Raw genomic sequence first — 19,547 nt, forward strand, 5'->3', positions numbered from 1 at the left:
AGGAGAATGGCGTGAACCCGGGAGGCGGAGCTTGCAGTAAGCCAAGATCGCGCCACTGCACTCCAGCCTGGGTGACAGAGTGAGACTCCGCCTCAAACAAACAAAACAACAAAATCCCCAAAACTCTCTCCCCAAAAGTTGCAAAGTATCATGAGAGCCTACTTAATTAAAATAAAATACAGATGATACCCCAGTTAAATGCCACTTAAGCTGGCCGGACACAGTGGCTCACGCCTATAATCCCAGCACTTCGGGAGGCCGAGGTGGGCAGATCACGAAGTCAGGAGTTCGAGACCATCCTGGCCAACAGAGCAAAACCCTGTCTCTACTAAAAATACAAAAATTAGTCAGGTGTGGTGGCATGTGCCTGTAGTCCCAGCCACTCAGGAGGCTGAAGCAGGAGAATCGCTTGAACCCAGGCAGCAGAGGTTGCAGTGAGCCGAGATCACACCACTGCACTCCAGCCTGCGGGAAAGAGTGAGACTCTGTCTCAAAAAAAAGAAAAACAAAAAACACAAAACCACTTAAGCTATCCTTACAGCTTACGTAGATATATCAATGAAAAAGCAAAACAGAAATATTTGAAGTGCAAATTATTTATTTACATATTTAAATAATTCTTTTCCTCAACTGAATACTTACTGTAATACAGAACACAAGTGCCTTTCTCTCCTCAATTAGTGTCTTGTTTTTTGTTCTGGTATTTACATACATAGGAAAATATCTTTATATTAATTTTAATAAGAAGTCTTCACTTGTATAATTAAAGGAGACTCAGATTCAGAAACACTGTCATGCCCATTAAAAGTGCCAGAAAATGGATGAAAATATCACTGAAATTCATATGACATATTAAAACACATTTTCTCACTTGATTAATTATGTATGTTGAGACTGGAAGAAAAAATGTTGTTTACTGCAGAAACTGTTAATAGGCATACTTTAATATAATGTGTAAGCATATATTTTAAACTCACACTTGCGTAATTATTTTATTATAAAAATTAAAAGTCAGGAATGGCAAATGTAGTTTTCACTGGTTCTTTGATTATTTAAGTTATGCTTACTTTCCAAGCTTTATGCTCTATTATTTATAGTTGTTTTCTGTCATATTTTCTGTAAAAAGTTTATTATCACTTCCAGAACATGATTGGCATTGATTGTTTTTTATGGGAATCTACTCTTCCAAATTCATTTAAATTGTAGACTTCTCACCATGAATTCTTTAGTATTTAATAAGATTTAGCAAATATTTAATAAGGCCTTCTCATATTCATAAAGTGAATATTATGTATGAATTTTCTGATGTACAATAAGATTTGACTTCTGGGAAAATGCTTTCCCACATCTGTTACATTCATAGGGCTTCTCTCCTGTATGAGTTATCTGATGTCTGAGGAGATGGGACTTCTTGATGAAGGCTTTGCCACATTCAATACATCTGTAAGGTTTCTCTCCTGTATGAATTCTTTGGTGTGTAACAAGCACGGATGTGTTGCCAAAAGCTTTGCCACATATGATACACTGGTAGGGTTTCTCTCCTGTATGAAATCTGGAATGTTTATAAAGGGATGAACTATACCTGAAGGTTTTCCCACATTCCTTACATTCAAATGACTTCTCAAGTGTATGAGATTTCACGTGTTGATTAAATGAGGAGTTCCAAGTGAATGTTTTCCCACATTGACTGCACTCATAAGGCTTCTCTCCAGTGTGAAGTCTCTGGTGGACCACGAGTTGGGCTTTATGCATAAACGCCTTCCCACAATCATTGCACACAAAGGGTCTCTCTCCATTATGAATTTTCTGATGAGTTACAAGGTGTGCCTTCCTGCTATAGGCTTTTCCACAGTCATTGCATTCAAAAGGTTTTTTCCTTGTATGATTTTTTTCATGTCTAATGAAATGAAACTTCTTTTTGAAGGCTTTCCCACATTCACTGCATTCATAAGCGTTTTCTACAGTATAACTTCTATTATATTTAAGTAAGTCTAAATTAGGTGGCAAACACTTCTCAAACGATTTATATGATTTTTTTCTCATTGGATTAAGACTTGTGCTCATATTATAATGGTGGATTCTCTCCATAGTCAGAATTTTATTGAACGTGAGCAAAACTGACTTCAAAAAATTGTCTTTGCTTTCCCGATGCTTCCCTGGTTCATCAACAAGTGGGTAGTCAGATTCTAAAAAGGAGTACAACAAAACATTCCTAGTTACTTTTTCCCATCAACATGTTATAGAGAAAAACGTCTATAATTTCAAATACAGTATCTCATTCTGAAAGAAATCTTATATTTGCCTCACTCCTCCTGAGCTTTAAGAATAAAACTGCTGAAGAGGGAATGGGAGCAGATGCCTTAACTTGTGACCTGTGGAAAGACAGTAAATTAGGCACAAGGTAGAGTGAGGGTACAAAGGAAGTCAAAAGGCTGCTCAACGAGGGTGCAGGGTTAGCTCATAAAATGAAGAAGACCCATTGTGGAGATCTGATTAATGGATAGGACAACCAAACACACAGGAGATAGGCCAGGCATGGCGGCTCATGCCTGTAACTCCAGCACGTTGGCAGGCCGAGGTGGGCAGATCATGAGGTCAAGAGATCAAGACTATCCTGGCCAACATGGTGAAACCTGGCCTCTACTAAAAATGCAAAAATTAGCCAGGTGTGGTGGCACATGCCTGTAGTCCCAGCTACTCAGGAGGCTGTGGCAGGAGAATTGCTTGAACCTGGGAGGTGGAGGTTGTGGTGAGCCGAGATCACGCCATTGTACTCCAGCCTGGTGACGGAGCGAGACTCCATCTCCAAAAAAAAAAAAAAAAAGAAAAGGAGACAAAGGCAAAGGGATTAAGGGAAAATATCAGAGAACAGACTAGGTTTGGAGGAGGTGGTAACAGGCAGAGTTATATAAATCACTACATAATTAATTTCTAGACAATATTGGTAGGATAATTCCCTATTTCTCTCACTTATGTCTTTTTCCTCTTAATCATTCTGCACAATATCAGTTTCCTTTAGAAACATTCTCAAATCTATTTCTCTCACTTATGTCTTTTTCCTCTTAATCATTCTGCACAGTATCAGTTTCCTTTAGAAACATTCTCAAATCTCCAGTCCTCTAACCCCAAGCAAACCACAGCTGAAGCATGTCTGTAGTCATGGCTCCAGCTCTACTGAGAGCTAGAATTCATTTGTACCTGTACTTGTAAGCCCAGGAACACAAATGTCCAGCAAGTCATCCAAGAGTAAATCATCCTTAGCTTGGGATAATAATAGCAAACAGATTCTGTCTATTTGCTATTATTTTTTTATTCTGGCTGAGTTTCTATATATGACAAATACCTGTCATACTTCTATTTGGCAAATACTCCTTTTACATCCTCTTTCAATCTAACAAACCAGTCTTCAGCAAGCTGCTTTGCTCTTGAATTCACATTTTTTCACTATCCTCAAAACACTATAAATCCCAAATCTGTTCCCATTAAAAAAAAATTGGGGAGAGGGGGTCATAATTCCCCACGCTTAAGTTTTCCTCCATGTGGAGTGTTAGTACAATACTCCAAGCCTCTTTCTCTATGCCTTATTCTCTGCGGAGCTAGACTGAGTAGTGGGCTACAGCCATTGGTACACATTTCTTTATAGAGTGGTTCTGACTCTGGGGATTTGGTTCCTTTCTTCTTTCCGCTCTATTTCAACCGATGGGAAGCAGCATCTTGCATTACCTCTACCAACAATAATCCACTGAAAAATTCAACATAATCAGCCTGGCAAACAAAATTATGCAAGATATGAATTCACTCATGGGAAGCATGCATTTCACTAGTCCTCAACAAATACCTTCTACTCCATGGATTCTAGATTCCTAAGTTCAATCTTTTGCTCATGTTCGTTCTCCACCTTCATTTGCACCCCCCCTTATCTCCTCTCGTCCTATCTAGAACTTAGATACTCTTTAGGGAGGAACCACTGTTCCATGACCTCAAAAAAAAGACTTCTCCAAATTTTGCATACTTTAAACTTTAAGCTCCATTTTCTATGAATTTCTAAGATAGTCACTGCTGCTGTCTGTACCATTCATTTTGACAGTTAATTAGAACAAAACTGCAAAGTTAATGTGCATTGAAGAAATGTTTCATACTCATTTGTTGAATTTTAAAATACTTTATTTTTGGGCCAGGCACGGTGGCTCACACCTGTAATCCCAGCACTTTGGGAGGCCAAGGCAGGTGGCTCACAAGGTCAAGAGATCAAGACCATCCTGGCCAACATGGTGAAACCGTGTCTCTACTAAAAATACAAAAATTAGCCAGGCATGGTGGCGGGCGCCTGTAGTTCCAGCTCTTCGGGAGGCTGAGGTAGGAGAATCACTTGAACCCGAGCTGAGATTGTGCCACTGCACTCCAGCCTGGCGACAGAGCGAGACTCTGTCTCAAAAAAAGACAAACAAACAACAACAAGAAAACAAAACTTTTACTTTTTATTTATATATTGTTTTCCTAACCAGTAAACCACCAGGGAAAATATTTTAATATGAACATGTTTTGCTGTTCCAACTACCTTTCATAAGTTAGAAAATGGTAATGAGATTTTTGCTTCCTTTGAACCTTTTCAGGAAACATTTTTAAAAGCCTTGTTGAATGGAAGAATAAGAAACATCTCCCACATTGCTATGACAGGGATACTGAAAAAAAAGAAAAATAAAAAAAGAAACATCCCCCACAATGTCTGGCTCTATAACAATAAATTAATAAAATATTCATTGGATACCATGATGTGCTCTGCATAAAACAGGTCATTCTCTTCAGGCACTATCATAAAAAAAAAAGAAAAAGAAAACAGGCCTTAAAAGCCACATGCATTAAAAAAATATATCCAAGACAGTATATGTAAATTTTTCATGACAGAGTCATAATAGAATTGGCTTGGGAGTTCAAAGAAAGTGAAGATTAATTTAGACTGGAGTTACAATGAAAGAGGAAAAGCTGAACTCAGACTTAAGAAAATGCTGGTTTTAGGAGCAGACCAGAATCAGAAGGATTGATGCAGAGAAGAAAACTGTATATAAGCTGGGCACGGTGGCTCACGCCTGTAATCCCAGCACTTTGGGAGGCCAAGGCGGGAGGATCATGAGGTCAGGAGACCGAGACCATCCTGGCTAACGTGGTGAAACCCCGTCTCTACTAAAAATACCAAAAATTAGCTGGGTGTGGTGGTGGGCACCTGTAGTCCCAGCTACTCGGGAGGCTGAGGCAGGAGAATGGCGTGAACCCAGGAGGCGGAGCTTGCAGTGAGCCCAGATCTTGCAACTGCACTCCAGCCTGGGCAACAGAGCAAGACTCTGTCTCGAAAAAAAAAAAAAAAAAAGAAAACTGTATATAGTGGACATTAAAAAGGCCAATTTCCATGGAATAAAAAAAAGATGGATAATTCTGGGTAAGTAAAATGGGACCACGTTATAGAGGACATTAAAAGCCATTTAAATATCACAACACAGGTTATAAAGGGGATAATTTACATTTTCCAGGAGAGTGACAAGAGAAATAATTTGGATAAATCTTGTAGAAATATCTAATGTAAACTAGAAAATAGAATGTAATTTGTAAGACAGTAACATAAACAGTCTAGATACAATATCAGTAATTAAAATTCAGCCGAGGACTGTGGCATGTGCCTGTGGTCCCAGCTGCTTGGGAAGCTGAGGCAGGAGACTTGCTTGAGGCCAGGAGTTCAAGGCTGCAGTGAGCTATGATGGCATCACAGCACTCCAGCCTGGGCGATGCAGTAAGACCCTGTCTCTAAAAAAAAAGTCATTTGGTTTATGTCAACAGAAGTTGGGGTCCCAGGGAATCTGAAATATATTTAATTGGTGTCAATCATTTGAAAGATATGTCAATCATTTGAAAGAGTTCTTTTGTGAACTCTGCAGAAAGGGAAAATTTAATTTTGAATCAGTCTTGAATAAACTAATCGCTGAAATCATAGGCCATAAGTTAGTATCATATTTAAGGAGAAACTATTAACAGGAAAAAAATCAAATTGCTTAATGCAGTGGTTTTGAGACTACAAAGCAGGGGGCCATTCATTATTATTTATTGTGATATAAAGCTAAGGGTGACAATTGAAGAAATAAAAAAATTAATTACCATGAAGGCCAGGTAGAGTAAAATTATGGGAATGAAAAGTGGTGAGGCAAAGATGCTGGAGTTGGCATAAAACAAGTAACTTTAGTCTTCAGAGTGATGAGGCTTCTGAGGGAGTTATTGTAGAGAGAAGTTAAGAAGATGGAAGAGAAGGCCTGAGCAAAAGGTGAATAAGCAGTAAGAAAGGGTGAGAACAGATTAGTAAGACAACAAAAAGCTGGAGGGGAATTTCAAAAAGTTATCAATATTACCAAGTGAAACAGAAAGTTGCGCTACAAGACATATCCCAAATTATCAGGGAGAAGAAAGATGCAAGATGGGATTTATGATGCAAGAAAAGGAATAAGTTAAAGAAAAAACAAAAGGAAAATAAAATAGAACATGATGTACCTAAAAGTTTTGAAAAAAATAATTAGCATATACTGAACATTTACTATCTGCCAACTATTTGAAGTGTTTTGCATGTATTACCTCATATAATCTTTACAGCAAACCTGAGGTAAGGATTAATGTTCCTATTTTATAAATAAAGAAAATTGAAAATTATGCTACAAAATAATCTGCTTAAGGTTAGACAGTGATTGGTAGAGTAACGCCTCAAATTCAGATAATTTAACTTCATTATAAGGACTATGTATATAGAAAAAGATCGATGTTGAGAAGGGAAGAATAATGAGGGTTTTAGGAATTAAGAGAACATAAACAAAGCAAGGACCTAGATGAAACAGGCAGTGTGAGAAGCCTGAGGAGACAGGAGAGGGACAACCCTCCATACAACAGCTGAGCAAAGAGAAAGGGCACATGTGGGGAGAATGAGGGTGAAGGCAGCTTTTGGGGAGCTGGCTGATGATGTTACGTTAAAGGTGTGTGGCTTTTAAGAGGTGCTTCTAAGAGTATTTCAGAACTTCCTGTCCCTCACTGACCAATGGGGATCTCAACTCCACACACCCCCATCTGAATTTCTCTCACTCACCTGGAGAGCTCTCGTGTGGATTCACTTCCTCCACCATCCATGGCTCTTGTCCTTGTTCTACCTTGAGGATCACTTTTGTTTTGGTAATTGGACATCCTGTTGGTGGGAAAACAACATAGAAGTGGGGCCAAAGTACTAGGCAAACAACCAGCTCACAACTTGGGTTGCCTCCTTGAGTCTCAGGATTTTTAAAGGATAACAAGCAGCCTTTAAAACAGAACAGACCCAGGCTGGGCGCGGTGGCTCACGCCTGTAATCCGAACACTTTGGAAGGCTGAGGCGGGCGGATCATGAGGTCAGGAGATCGAGACCATCCTGGCTAACACAGTGAAACCCTGTCTCTGCTAAAAATACAAAAAATTAGCCGGGCGTGGTAGCAGGCACCTGTAGTCTCAGCTACTCGGGAGGCTGGGGCAGGAGAATGACGTGAACCTGGGAGGTGAAGCCGAGATTGCACCACTGCACTTCAGCCTGGGTGACAGAGCGAGACTCCTTCCCCCCTCCAAAAAAAAAAAAATAATAATAACAGAACAGACCCTTCTCCTCCATCTGGGAAGTAGAAGAATAAGCAGACTACGTGAAGCTCAAAGGGGACTCAGAATCTTTGACAACTAAAATTTAGGGCCCAGCTGATTAATGCTTCAGAATGCTCACAGTTTTCATACGATTTTTTTTTTTTTTTTTTTTTTTTTTTTGAGATAGGGTCTCACTCTGTCACCCAGGCTGGAATGCAGTGGTACACCTAGCCTCAAGCGATCCTTCTACCTCAGCCTCCCAAGTAGCTGGGACGACAGGCATGTGCCACCACACCTAGCTAAATTTTGTTGAGACAGTCTCACAACGTTGCTCAGGCTGGTCTTGAAATCCTGGGCTCAAGCAATTCTCCTGCCTCCCAAAGTGCTGGGATTATAAGCATGAGCGACCACAATTGGCAAATGTTCCCAAGTCTTAAAAAATGAGCACTATTAGTATACACTGAATTACACTGAAAAGTTACCACTCATTGTCCTTACCCACTGAGATGAGGTTTCTATAGTTCTCCAACATCACATCCCAATACAGGGTTCTCTCAGCACAATCAAGCAGCTGCCACTCCTCTGCAGTGAAATCCACAGCCACATCCTGGAATGTCACTGATTCCTGTAACAGCACATTTTCTTCAAACTAAAGTGTGCATCACTAGCGAACTTGCAAGAGAATCAAGGCAGTTCCTTAATATCATATCATGTTCACTGTCGAGTTTGTAGAAAATCAGTTATAATGATTACATGCTTGATTCGGAAATATGCTTTGTGATAGTAACAAAAATCTTATTAAACATATCCAACTGGTGCCAGAACAGTTCAACAGGGGAAAAAGAAGTCTTTTCAACAAATGGTACTGAGACCACTAGACATCCACATGCAAAAGTATGACATTGAACTCCCCACCCATTTCACATCATATAAGAAAATGAACTAAAATGGACCGGAGAGCTAAAAGTAAGAAACAAAGCTATCAAACAGTTAGAAGAAAACAGAAAAAAAGTTTTTTGTGACCTTGGATTAGGCAGTGATTTGTGAAATATGACAGAAAAAGTGGAAGTGACAAAATAAAAAATAAATAGGAATTCATCAAAATTAAAACTTCTGTGCTCCATAGGACACTGCCAAGAATGTGAAAAGAAAATCCACAGAATGGGAGAAAATATTTGCAAATCATATATCTGATAAGAGGCTTGTATCTAGAATATATAAGTAACTCTTAAAATTCAACAATAGGGGGAGGGGAGAAAAAATCAACAATAAAAAGACAACACAATTTAAAAATGGGCAAAGGATTTAAAGAGACATCTCTCCAAAAATATATCTATATATCTATATATAGATATAGACATAGATATATGTATGTATGTATGTATCTGTGTTGGTATGTGTATAGTAAATAAGCCCATGAAAAGATGCTCAACATTAGGGTCTGAAACTGAAGCAAGAAAGAAAAAAAAAATAAAAAGAAAAAAGATTCCCAAAATCATTAATTATTAGTCATTAGTGAAATGCAAATCGAAACCATAATGAGACAGCACTTCACTTCTATGAGGACAGTTAAAATCAAAGGCAGACAATGACCTGTGTTGGCAAGGATGTGGAGAAACCGAAACTCTTGTACGTTACTCAACTCCTGTACACTGGGATTGCAAAATGGTGCAGCAACTACGTTTTTTCTTTTTTCTTTTCTTTTATTTGATATAGGGTCTTGCTGTGTCACCCAGGCTGGAATGGAGTGGAGTGGTGCAATCAGGGGTCATTGTAGCACCCAACTCCTGGACTCAAGCGATCTTCCTACCTCAGCCTCTCAAGTAGCTGGGCCTACAGGCACATGCCACCACACCCAGGCAATTAAAAAAATATTTTTTGGGGGCCAGGTGCGGTGGCTCACGCCTGTAATCCCAACACTTTGGGAGGCCGAGGCGGGTGGATCACGAAGTCAGGAGATCGAGACCATCCTGGCTAACTAACATGGTGAAACCCCGTCTCTACTAAAAATACGAAAAATCAGCCGGGTGTGGTGGCATGCGCCTGTAGTCTCAGCTACTCAGGAGGCTGAGGCAGGAGAATTGCTTGAACCCGAGAGGCGGAGGTTGCAGTGAGCCGAGATTGCGCCACTGCACTCCAGCCTGGGTGACAGAGTAAGACTCCGTCTCAAAAAAAATATATATATATATTTTTAGAGATGGGGTCTCACTACATTGCCCAGACTGCTCTTGTACTCCTGGCTTCAAGTGATCCTCCTGCTTCAGCCTCCCAAAGGCTGGGATTACAGGCATGAGCTACCATACCCAGCCTATGTAACTATGGAAAAGAGTTTAGCAGTTCCTCCGAGTGTTTTTTTTTTTTTTTTTTTGAGATGGAGTCTCACTCTGTCACCCAGGCTGGAGTGCAGTGGGGCCTCCCGGGTTCAAGCAATTCTCCTGCCTCAGCCTCCTGAGTTACTGGGATTATAGGTGCACATCACTGATTTTTGTATTTTTAGTAGAAACGGGGTTCTACCACATTGGCCAGGCTGCTCTCAAACTCCTGACCTCAAGTGATCCACCCGCCTCAGCCTCCCAAAGTGCTGGGATTACAGGCATGAGCCACTGCACCCAGCCTTCTCCAAGTGTTAAACATAGAGTAACCATATAACCCTGCAATCCCCTCCTAGGTATATACCCACGAGAATTCAAGACATTTGTCCACACAAAAACCCACAGACAAATGTTCATAGTAAGAGTTATTCATAGTCAAAAAAGTGGAATAATCTGGTGTCCATGAACTGATAAATGGATAAAGAAAATGTGGTATATCCATATGATGGAATATTATTTGGCAATAAAAAAAGAACCAAGCACTGGTACATCTACAACATGGATGAACCTTGAAAATACTGTATGGGGCCAGGTGCCATGCCTCTCACCTGTAATCCCAGCACTTTGGGAGGCTGAGGTAGGCAGGTCACTTGGGCCCAGGAGTTTGAGACCAGCCTGGACAACATACCAAGACTCAGTCTCTACAAAAATAAAAAAAAAAATTAGCTGGGTATGGTGGCATGGACCTGTAGTCCCAGCTACTTGGGAGACTGAGGTGGGAGAACTGTTTGAGTCTGGGAGGTTGAAGCTACAACACAGTGAGACCCTGCCTCAAAAAAATAAATAAATAAAAAAGAAAAATAGGAAACTATTGTACTGGGTGAAAGAAGCCAGTCATGAAAGATTACATATTTCATGGTTCCATTTGTATGAAATGTTCAGAAGAGAAAAGCCATAGAAAGAGAAAGTAGATTAGTGCTAGGGAAAGGGAGAAATGAGTAGTGACTGCTAATTAGGGTATGGAATTGCTTTTAGGGTGATGAAAATGTTCTGAAATTAGATAGTGGTGATGGCTGTACAACTCTGTGAATACACTAAAAAACCACTGAATTGTATACAATTGTTATTTTTTTTTTTTGAGACGGAGTCTTGCTCTGTCGCCCAGGCTGGAGGGCAGTAGTGTGATCTTGGCTCACTGTGGCCTCTGTCTCTCAGGTTCAAGTGATTCTCATGCCTCAGCCTCCTGAGTAGCTGGGACTACAGGCATGCACCACCACACCTGGCTAATTTTTTTTGTACTTTTAGTAGAGATGGAGTTTCACCATGTTGGCCAGGATAGTCTCTAACTCCTGACCTCAAGTGATCCGCCCACCTTGGCCTCCCAAAGTGATGGGATTACAGGTATGAGCCACTGCACCTGGCTGACTGTATATACTTTAATTTGGTCACTTTTGTGGTATGATAATTATATTTCAATAAAGCTATTTAAAAATATCACTTACATATTCTTATTTGTTCACTCATAAAATATTTAATGAGGCTCTACCAACCCTATACTGGAGATATCAAAAGAAATAAAATTATTACTCCTCTCAGGGATCTTACACTCTATTAGACTCTACAAAGTAAACGTAAGTGCCATAAGATGTTACTGAGACTGTCTCACACCAGTTAGAATGGCAATCATTAAAAAGTCAGGAAACAACAGGTGCTGGAGAGGATGTGGAGAAATAGGAACACTTTTACACTGTTGGTGGGACTGTAAACTAGTTCAACCATTGTGGAAGTCAGTGTGGCGATTCCTCAGGGATCTAGAACTAGAAATACCATTTGACCCAGTCATCCCATTACTGGGTATATACCCAAAGGAATATAAATCATGCTGCTATAAAGACACATGCACACGTATGTTTATTGCGGCATTATTCACAATAGCAAAGACTTGGAACCAACCCAAATGTCCAACAATGATAGACTGGATTAAGAAAATGTGGCACATATACACCATGGAATACTATGCAGCCATAAAAAATGATGAGTTCATGTCCTTTGTAGGGACATGGATGAAATTGGAAATCATCATTCTCAGTAAACTATCGCAAGAACAAAAAACCAAACACCGCATATTCTCACTCATAGGTGGGAATTGAACAATGAGAACACATGGACACAGGAAGGGGAACATCACACTCTGGGGCCTGTTGTGGGGTGCGGGGAGAGGGGAGGGATAGCATTGGGAGATATACCTAATGCTAGATGACGAGTTAGTGGGTGCAGCACCCCAGCATGGCACATGTATACATATGTAACTAACCTGCACATTGTGCACATGTATCCTAAAACTTAAAGTATAAAAAAAAAAAAAAAAGATGTTACTGAGACTGTAAGGTTTACATGCCAGATGCATGTAAGCATAATAAAATAGGAACACATGGATACTTTTACATGATAAAATATGTCCTTTTTTTTTCTTTTTTTTTTTTTTTGTGAGACGGAGTCTCGCTCTGTCACCCAGCCTGGAGTGCAGTGGTGCGATGTCGGCTCACTGCAAGCTCCACCTCCCGGGTTCACGCCATTCTCCTGCCTCAGCTTCCTGAGTAGCTGGGACTACAGGTGCCCGCCACCATGCCCGGCTAATTTTTTTGTATTTTTAGTAGAGACGGGGTTTCACCATGTTAGCCAGGATGGTCTCGATCTCCTGACCTCGTGATCTGCCCGCCTCGGCCTCCCAAAGTGCTGGGATTACAGGCGTGAGCCACCGCACCCAGCTAAAATATGTCCTTTTAACCATAATTCCAAAATCATGTTTAAGGGATAAATGTTAAAAGCACCGAAATTAAAGACAAGTAGTTACATATCTACCACAAAAGAGATAGTTAAGACCATTGTCAGCAGGGATTAGCAAACTGTAACCCATGGACTGGCCTCCTGTTTTTGTAAACAGAATGTTATTGAAACATAGTCACACTCATTCATTTACTTCAGCTTCAAGGACAGAGTTAAGTAGTTGCCACAGAGGCTGTATGACCTTCAAATCTAAAATATTTACTATCTCACCCTTTATGAAAAAGTTAGGACTAGGAAGGATTTATTCCAGGAATGTATAGATAGTTCAGTACTGGGAAATGCACTGAAAATTCTCTAAACTGGTATATTAAGGGTGGCAAGATATATTACATTACTGACAGCTATTTTAAAAAAGGGTATGAGGCCAAAAGTCCCTAGTTATTAAAATAATCTTTGCAAGTTAAAAATCCTTAACTTGATTAAAAACAAAATTAAAAAAAAACAACTATCTACTAGAATACAAGAGGAAACGGTGAAACACTGGGAGGACTCCCATTAAAATTAGGACAAAAAAGACTTCTGGCTAGCAATTACAGTTAACCCCTGAACAACACAGGTTTGAACTGCCTGGTTCCACTTACACTCAGATTTTTTTGCAATGAATATAGTTGGCCCTTGGTTGGCAGGTTCTACATCTACAACCAAATGCAGATTAAAAAAAATACAGTATTCCTCCCATGCAAAACCCATGAATATGGATGGCCAACTTTTCCTATCCTTGAGTTCCACAGGGCCAACTGTACTGTGGGACTTCATTATGTTCAGATTTGGGGATCTGCAGGAGTTCTGCAACCAGTCTCCCATGGATACCACAGGATGGCTGTTTATTCAAAACTGCAGTGACTAGAAGTCCTGGCCATTGCAATGAGATAAGGAAAATATGGGGGAAGGTATAAATATTGGGCAGGAAGAGATAAAACTCCATTTGGAATGTATGATTGTCTACCTAAGAAATAGAAGAATCAACTAAAGAACTCTTAGATCTAACAAGAGTTCTGTACATTGGCTGGATATAAATTCAACATAGAGAAATCCATCTTTTCTTTTCTTCAGAGACAGGGTCACCCAGGCTAGAGTGCAGTGCTGTGACCATAGCTAGCTATAGCCTTGATCCTCTAGGCTCAACAGATCCTCCTGCCCTAGCCTACCTAGTAGCTGGAACTACAGGTGTGTGCCATCATGCCATGCTAATTAATTTTTTTTTTCTAGGATGGGGTCTTGCTATATTGCCCAGGCTGGTCTTGAACTCCTGGCCTCAAGCAATCCTCCCACCTTAGCCTCCCAAAGTGCTGGGAATATAGGCATGAACCACCATGCCCAGCCAAGAGAAGTCCATATTTTTCTATTTACCAAAATAGCCAATTAGAAGAGATAATGAAAAAAAGGCCTACCTCATTCTCAATAGCAACTAAAACCATATGTAAGAATAAATATAAGAAATGTACAGGAATTACAATAAGAAACTTATAAAACCTATAAAATTATAATAAAATGGCCGGGTGCGGTGGCTCATGCCTATAATCCCAGCACTTTGGGAGGCTGAGATGGGTGGATCACCTGAGGTCAGGAGTTCGAGACCAGCCTGACCAACATGGTGAAACCCTGTCTCTACTAAAAATACAAAAATTAGCCGGGCGTGGTGGCGGGCACCTGTAATCCCAGCTACTCAGGAAGCTGAGGCAGGAGAATCACTTGAACTCAGGAGATGGAGGTTGCAGTAAGCCAAGATTGTGCCACTGCACTCCAGCCTGGGTAACAGAGTGAAACTCTGTCTCAAAAAAAAAAAAAAAAAAAAAAATTATAATAAAAGACCTATAAGAAAACCTGAATAAATAGGACTCATTGAAAAGTCATGAATTCTCTCCAAATTAACCTATTAGGTTTAATGCAATCCTAATAAGAATATCTGGCCGGGAGCAGTGGTTCACAACTGTAATCCTACCAGCACTTTGGAAGGCTGAGGCAGGCAGATCACTTGCGGTCAGGAATTCGAGACCAGACTGGTCAACAAGGTGAAACCCCGTCTCTACTAAAAACACAAAAATTAGCTGGGCGTGGTGGCACATGCCTGTAATCCCAGCTACTTGGGAGGCTGAGGCAGGAGAATCGCTTGAACCTGGGAGGTAGAGGTTGCAGTGAGCTGAGATCACGCCATTGTACTCCAGCCTAGGCAACAGAGCAAGACTCTGTCTCAAAAAAAAAAAAAAAAAAAAACAATACCCAACATACTGCTTTATGAACCTTGACAATATTTGTTATTTTGATGACCTTAAAATTCATATAGAAGAGTAAATGCTCAGGATAGCTAGAGACTGGAAAAGGTACAAGATTTACTTATGGATCCAGGTGGGCATTAAAAAGGCCACATACCTGGACTTATAAATTGAGTTCATTTAGTGCTGCTTGGCACTATGTTCTTACTCTAGGGAATACTCTAAGAAAGTCATAGGAAACCTGATGCTGTATTTATCGCAGGCTGCTGCTGTGAATGTTATTTCTAATGTTATCTATGTGAAAACTCATTAGAAAAGATTTTCTTCAAAGAAATGTGTCAGGAAAAACTTTACTTACAAGGAGAATAATTTTGCTTTATCTTCACAGCAATGCCAATACTTTTTAACTGGCTGGTTATCCATTTACTATGATTTCCAGGAAGACTGAGTACACATTTGCAGCTCAAATTTGTTCCAACCATCTGCAAACCCTATGACTTGAATATCAACTTACCAATCTTCTAAATTTCCTTTTAGACTTGATCTTTTATTTGGTTTACATTTTTCCTGACCATACATTTCCTTTTTATCATATGGATTTTTGGGAGATTTAAACAAATGGATGAATAGATGGATACCTTACCTGGAAGCTGATCATTTTCTGCAGCTCTTACACAGAAATCTATGAAAGTAGAAATGGGGAAGAGAATAGAAAGACCTGAGATACCAGGACTGCATGCAAAGTAGAACCCTGCTCTATCAGACCATAATACCCACACTGCAGCCTCAGAAAATGCCACCTAGTGGGGGAGAATGACATTTCTAGCAAGACAGAAAAGTCCATGTTCCATAAGCACAGATCTCTACTTGTGATTGTTAGGAATATATGGAGCTTAGATAAGGATGTTACATGTTTCTGTCCTACTGATCTAGCACCAAGTGGTTCCTCTTGAAACAGTTATTTTTTTTCCTCCCAGAAATTTATCCTGAAGAAATAATGAATGAGTTGACTCACTTAAAAGCTTGGTCTCTGAAGCTCCGTAAGTCTAAAAATGATTCCTTCCTGTGATTCTCTGGTTTCTACTCTGAAGCTGGGATAAGAGATTGCAAATTAGGTTGGGCTTTCTTGAGAAGGCTGGATTCAGGGACCCAGGAACACTTTTTTTTTTTTTTTTTTTTGTTAAGCTGGATCCTTCAGTTTAAACTCCAAATGTTTCTCTGTAGAAACTCGCCATCTCCTATGAGCTTAGACTGCTGGGGCTCTAGAAAGGGTATAATGGGCAAACCGGGGACTCACATCTTCATTTACACAGTCTGCACTGGAAGATCTGCAGATACAACAAGAGACTCTACAAAATGACTACAAATCGAAATTTACTCAGCATTCATTGCTCAAATATTTCAGGAGAATAAACCCAACTCTGTTTTATGCAGGAATGCTATACTGTAAAAAAAAAAAAAAAAATGAAATTTGGAGAAAATGTATCTGAGTTTGAATCTCAGTTCTTCCACTTACTAAGCTGTGTGAGTCCAGGCAAGTAATTTCACCTTTCAGCTTCAGTTAACTCATATGCAAAATGGTAATAGCATTTACTTCAAATGATTGCTGAGAATACCCTTCTAATCCATAGCAGTTTCTCAAGAATGCTTTCTTCCTGGATCCCTTGAAATAGCTTACAGTTTCCACTGGATCCCTTGACATGGCTTAAAATTGTCGCAGGCTCCAGTCGGGCCAACTATGCTCTTGGAACCAGGAAAGGTACAGTTAGATGAACAGACTCCTACATAGTGACCTTGACCTACAAGAGCAGGAATGCAAATTGAGCCTCTCCCAGTCCCACCAGAGCCCTGGACATCTACCCAGTGCCAGTCGGAGCCCAACTCTTGCTTTCTCTCAGCTACTCGAGTTGAACAGGACCCACATATCCAAACCTGAAGTCACTGCGCTTGGAGACTAAAGTTTTATCTTCGGTAGGGTAAACCTAGAAGCCAGTCCCCGCCTTTCTCTTACGTCCTCCGAGTCCAGCAAAGCCATACCTGCCACCCTTTCACTGCCTCGCTCGCAGCTCCGGCTCCAAGCCTGGGATCAGTCACAGCGTCGTCCAGAGACAGGGGAGCAAGCCCCGCCAGCACTTCCCGCGGCGCTGATTTGAAGATTGAATACCGGCTACCGTCCTACTACGCGTGTGCGGAAGTAACTGTCCACCTAGAGTTCCTGGACTCCTCCCGGGTGTAGGCCATCCGTCGGAGACCACATTTCCCATAAGGCCAGTGGAGCTCGTTTCCGGAAGACGTCAGACGCTGCTTCCTCTTGGGGGGTGGTGCGGAGATTCCCGGGTTGGTATCTCTATTGCTAGCCTGAGAGCCACGCTTTTTAAGTCGTTTTCATTTAAAAGGATACACAGCATTTTTAAATACTGGAAAGTAAAATCAGCGGTATGCTAAAAAAAATTTGCTCTTACTCAGCAGGGTTTCTTCTAGCAATGCACCAGGTTAAGTCGGAGAGGTGAAGAGGATCCAACAAAGAAGACTGAGAAGGAATAATCCATGAAGTAGATGGAAAAGTAGGAGAGTTTAGATCTGCAAAACCAAGGGAAGGAAGTGTTTCAAGAAGGGAGTGACCCACTGTCTCAAATGTTGCTCATAGGTCAAGTAAAATGAGAATTAAGAATGGGCCACTGTAGCAATGGTCACCAGTGATGTTGAAACGCCATTTTGGCAGTGGTGGAAGTTTGATAAAGTCTGATGAAAATTTGATAGGAGTTGGAGGGAAGGATGGGAGGAGAGGAAATGGAGAAAGCAAATATACGCAATACTTTTAAGAAGTTTTGTTTTTAAGGTGAGCAGAAAAATAAGGCTATCATGGGATAGGGATTTTGTTAATCTTTTGTTGTTGTTGCGTTTTTCCACATGTTCTAATTTTTTTTTTTTAATTCAAAGATGGGGCTGAGTGTGGTGGCTTATGCCTGTAATCCTAACATTTCAGGAGGCCAAAGTGGGAGGATTGGTTGAGCCCAGGAGTCTGAAACTGCCTAGGCAACATAGTGAGACCCTCATCTCTACAAAAAATAAAAAACTAGCCTGGCATGGCACCCGCCTGAAGTCCCAACTACTTGAGAGGCTGAGATGGGAGGATCGCTTGAGCCCAGACAGTAGAGACTGCAGTGAGCCGTGATCCCGCCACTGCACTGCAGCATGGGCGACAGAGCTAGTCTCTGTCTCAAAAAAATAAAATAAAAAAGATGGAAGAAATTATAGTAAGTTTATGTACTAATTAAAAGAATCTAGGCTGGGCGCAGTGGCTCACGCCTGTAATCCCAGCACTTTGGGAAGCTTAGGTGGGCAGATCACCTGAGGTCAGGAGTTGGAGACCAGCCTGCCCAACATGGTGAAACCCCGTCTTTACTAAAAATACAAAAATTAGCCGGGCGTGGTGGCAGACGCCTGTAAACCCAGCTACCTGGGAGGCTGAGGCGGGAGAATCACTTGAAACCGGGAGGCAGAGGTTGCAGTGAGCCGAGATCACACCACTGCACTCCAGCCTGGGCGACAGAGCGAGGCTCTGTCTCAAATAAATGAATTAGTTAATAAAATAAAACAAAAGATCCAGTAGAGGCGGGAAATACACAATTCAGGATAGACAGGCTAGTTACTCGGAGGAATGTCCTTGAGAAGAGAAGGGATGGAATCCAGTACACAATCACAGGGATCATTCTAAGTAAGAGTATGGATAATTCATCTCCATTGAAATAAAAGGGGAGGCAGAGTTTATAAGTACAGATCCAAACAGGTGGACAAATATGGTGGTAGGAGAAAGAGGATGCCCTGTTCTGAGTGCTTCTATTTTCCCAGTGAAATAGGAAGCTGAAATGAAGATGGGGGAAAGTATTTTAGACTTGACAGAAAAGATGAATACTGTATTATGATGATTTTGAAACATGATTTTTTCATATTTTAACATCTGTGAAATTGCTGTCTTACAAGTGATGGCATTCCATAGTTTAATCAGGAGCATTGTTTTTTATTAGTACATAAAATAATAATACAATTTATAATCAATGGCATCTGAGATTCGATAAAGTATGATTTATGAATGTGAGCAAGTGAATAGATTAAGGAAATGTAGTACTATTGCCTGGCACCATTAAGAACTGGCTTGATATTAGTAGCCATTATCGCTTCTCAGCCTTTTGGCTAAGATCAAGTGATATTAGTACCCATTGACTTTACTAGCATTTTCTATGCAATAAACACATCTCTCTCTCTCTGCCTCCCCTCCCGTCCCCTTCCCTCCCCTCTCCTGTCTCTCAACAGAAAGGACATATATTAAAGACATGGGTAGTAGAATAAATTCATTACATCTTAATATCTAAAGTATTTTGGACCAAATTACTTGTGTATTTTTATTAGAAACAGTATGTATTTTGTGCAACCCAAAAATTAGGCATTTAATTTTACAAAACATTTCATTATGGTAATTTTAAACTATGCAATAGTAGAAAGAATAGTGGTGAACTTCCATGTATCCATCCCCCAACTCCAATAA

The 19,547-nt window shown here is 40.5% G+C and overlaps 1 protein-coding gene across 6 annotated transcripts; it reads right to left on the minus strand.

Annotated features, from left to right (window-relative positions):
* Positions 1–580: 580 nt before the first annotated feature.
* Positions 581–18,218, minus strand: ZNF684 (zinc finger protein 684). Of its 6 annotated transcripts, none has more exons than XM_009454988.5 (6): positions 17,039–18,218; positions 16,017–16,092; positions 15,645–15,683; positions 8,128–8,254; positions 7,115–7,210; positions 581–2,186 (listed from the first exon to the last, which is right to left on the minus strand). In XM_009454988.5, exons 3-6 carry the CDS (start codon positions 15,657–15,659, stop codon positions 1,288–1,290), a joined length of 1,137 nt encoding a protein of 378 aa, XP_009453263.1. In that variant the 5' UTR covers positions 15,660–15,683; positions 16,017–16,092; positions 17,039–18,218; the 3' UTR covers positions 581–1,287. The 6 variants fall into 6 exon arrangements, with proteins under 6 accessions (XP_009453263.1, XP_063638173.1, XP_513358.3 ...); XM_063782103.1 differs by having other exon boundaries at positions 8,128–8,301; XM_513358.8 differs by lacking the exon at positions 16,017–16,092.
* Between the last annotated feature and the right edge of the window lie 1,329 nt (positions 18,219–19,547).

Source organism: Pan troglodytes, chromosome 1 (genome assembly GCF_028858775.2).
Source record: "Pan troglodytes isolate AG18354 chromosome 1, NHGRI_mPanTro3-v2.0_pri, whole genome shotgun sequence".
Taxonomy (NCBI): Eukaryota; Metazoa; Chordata; class Mammalia; order Primates; family Hominidae; genus Pan; species Pan troglodytes.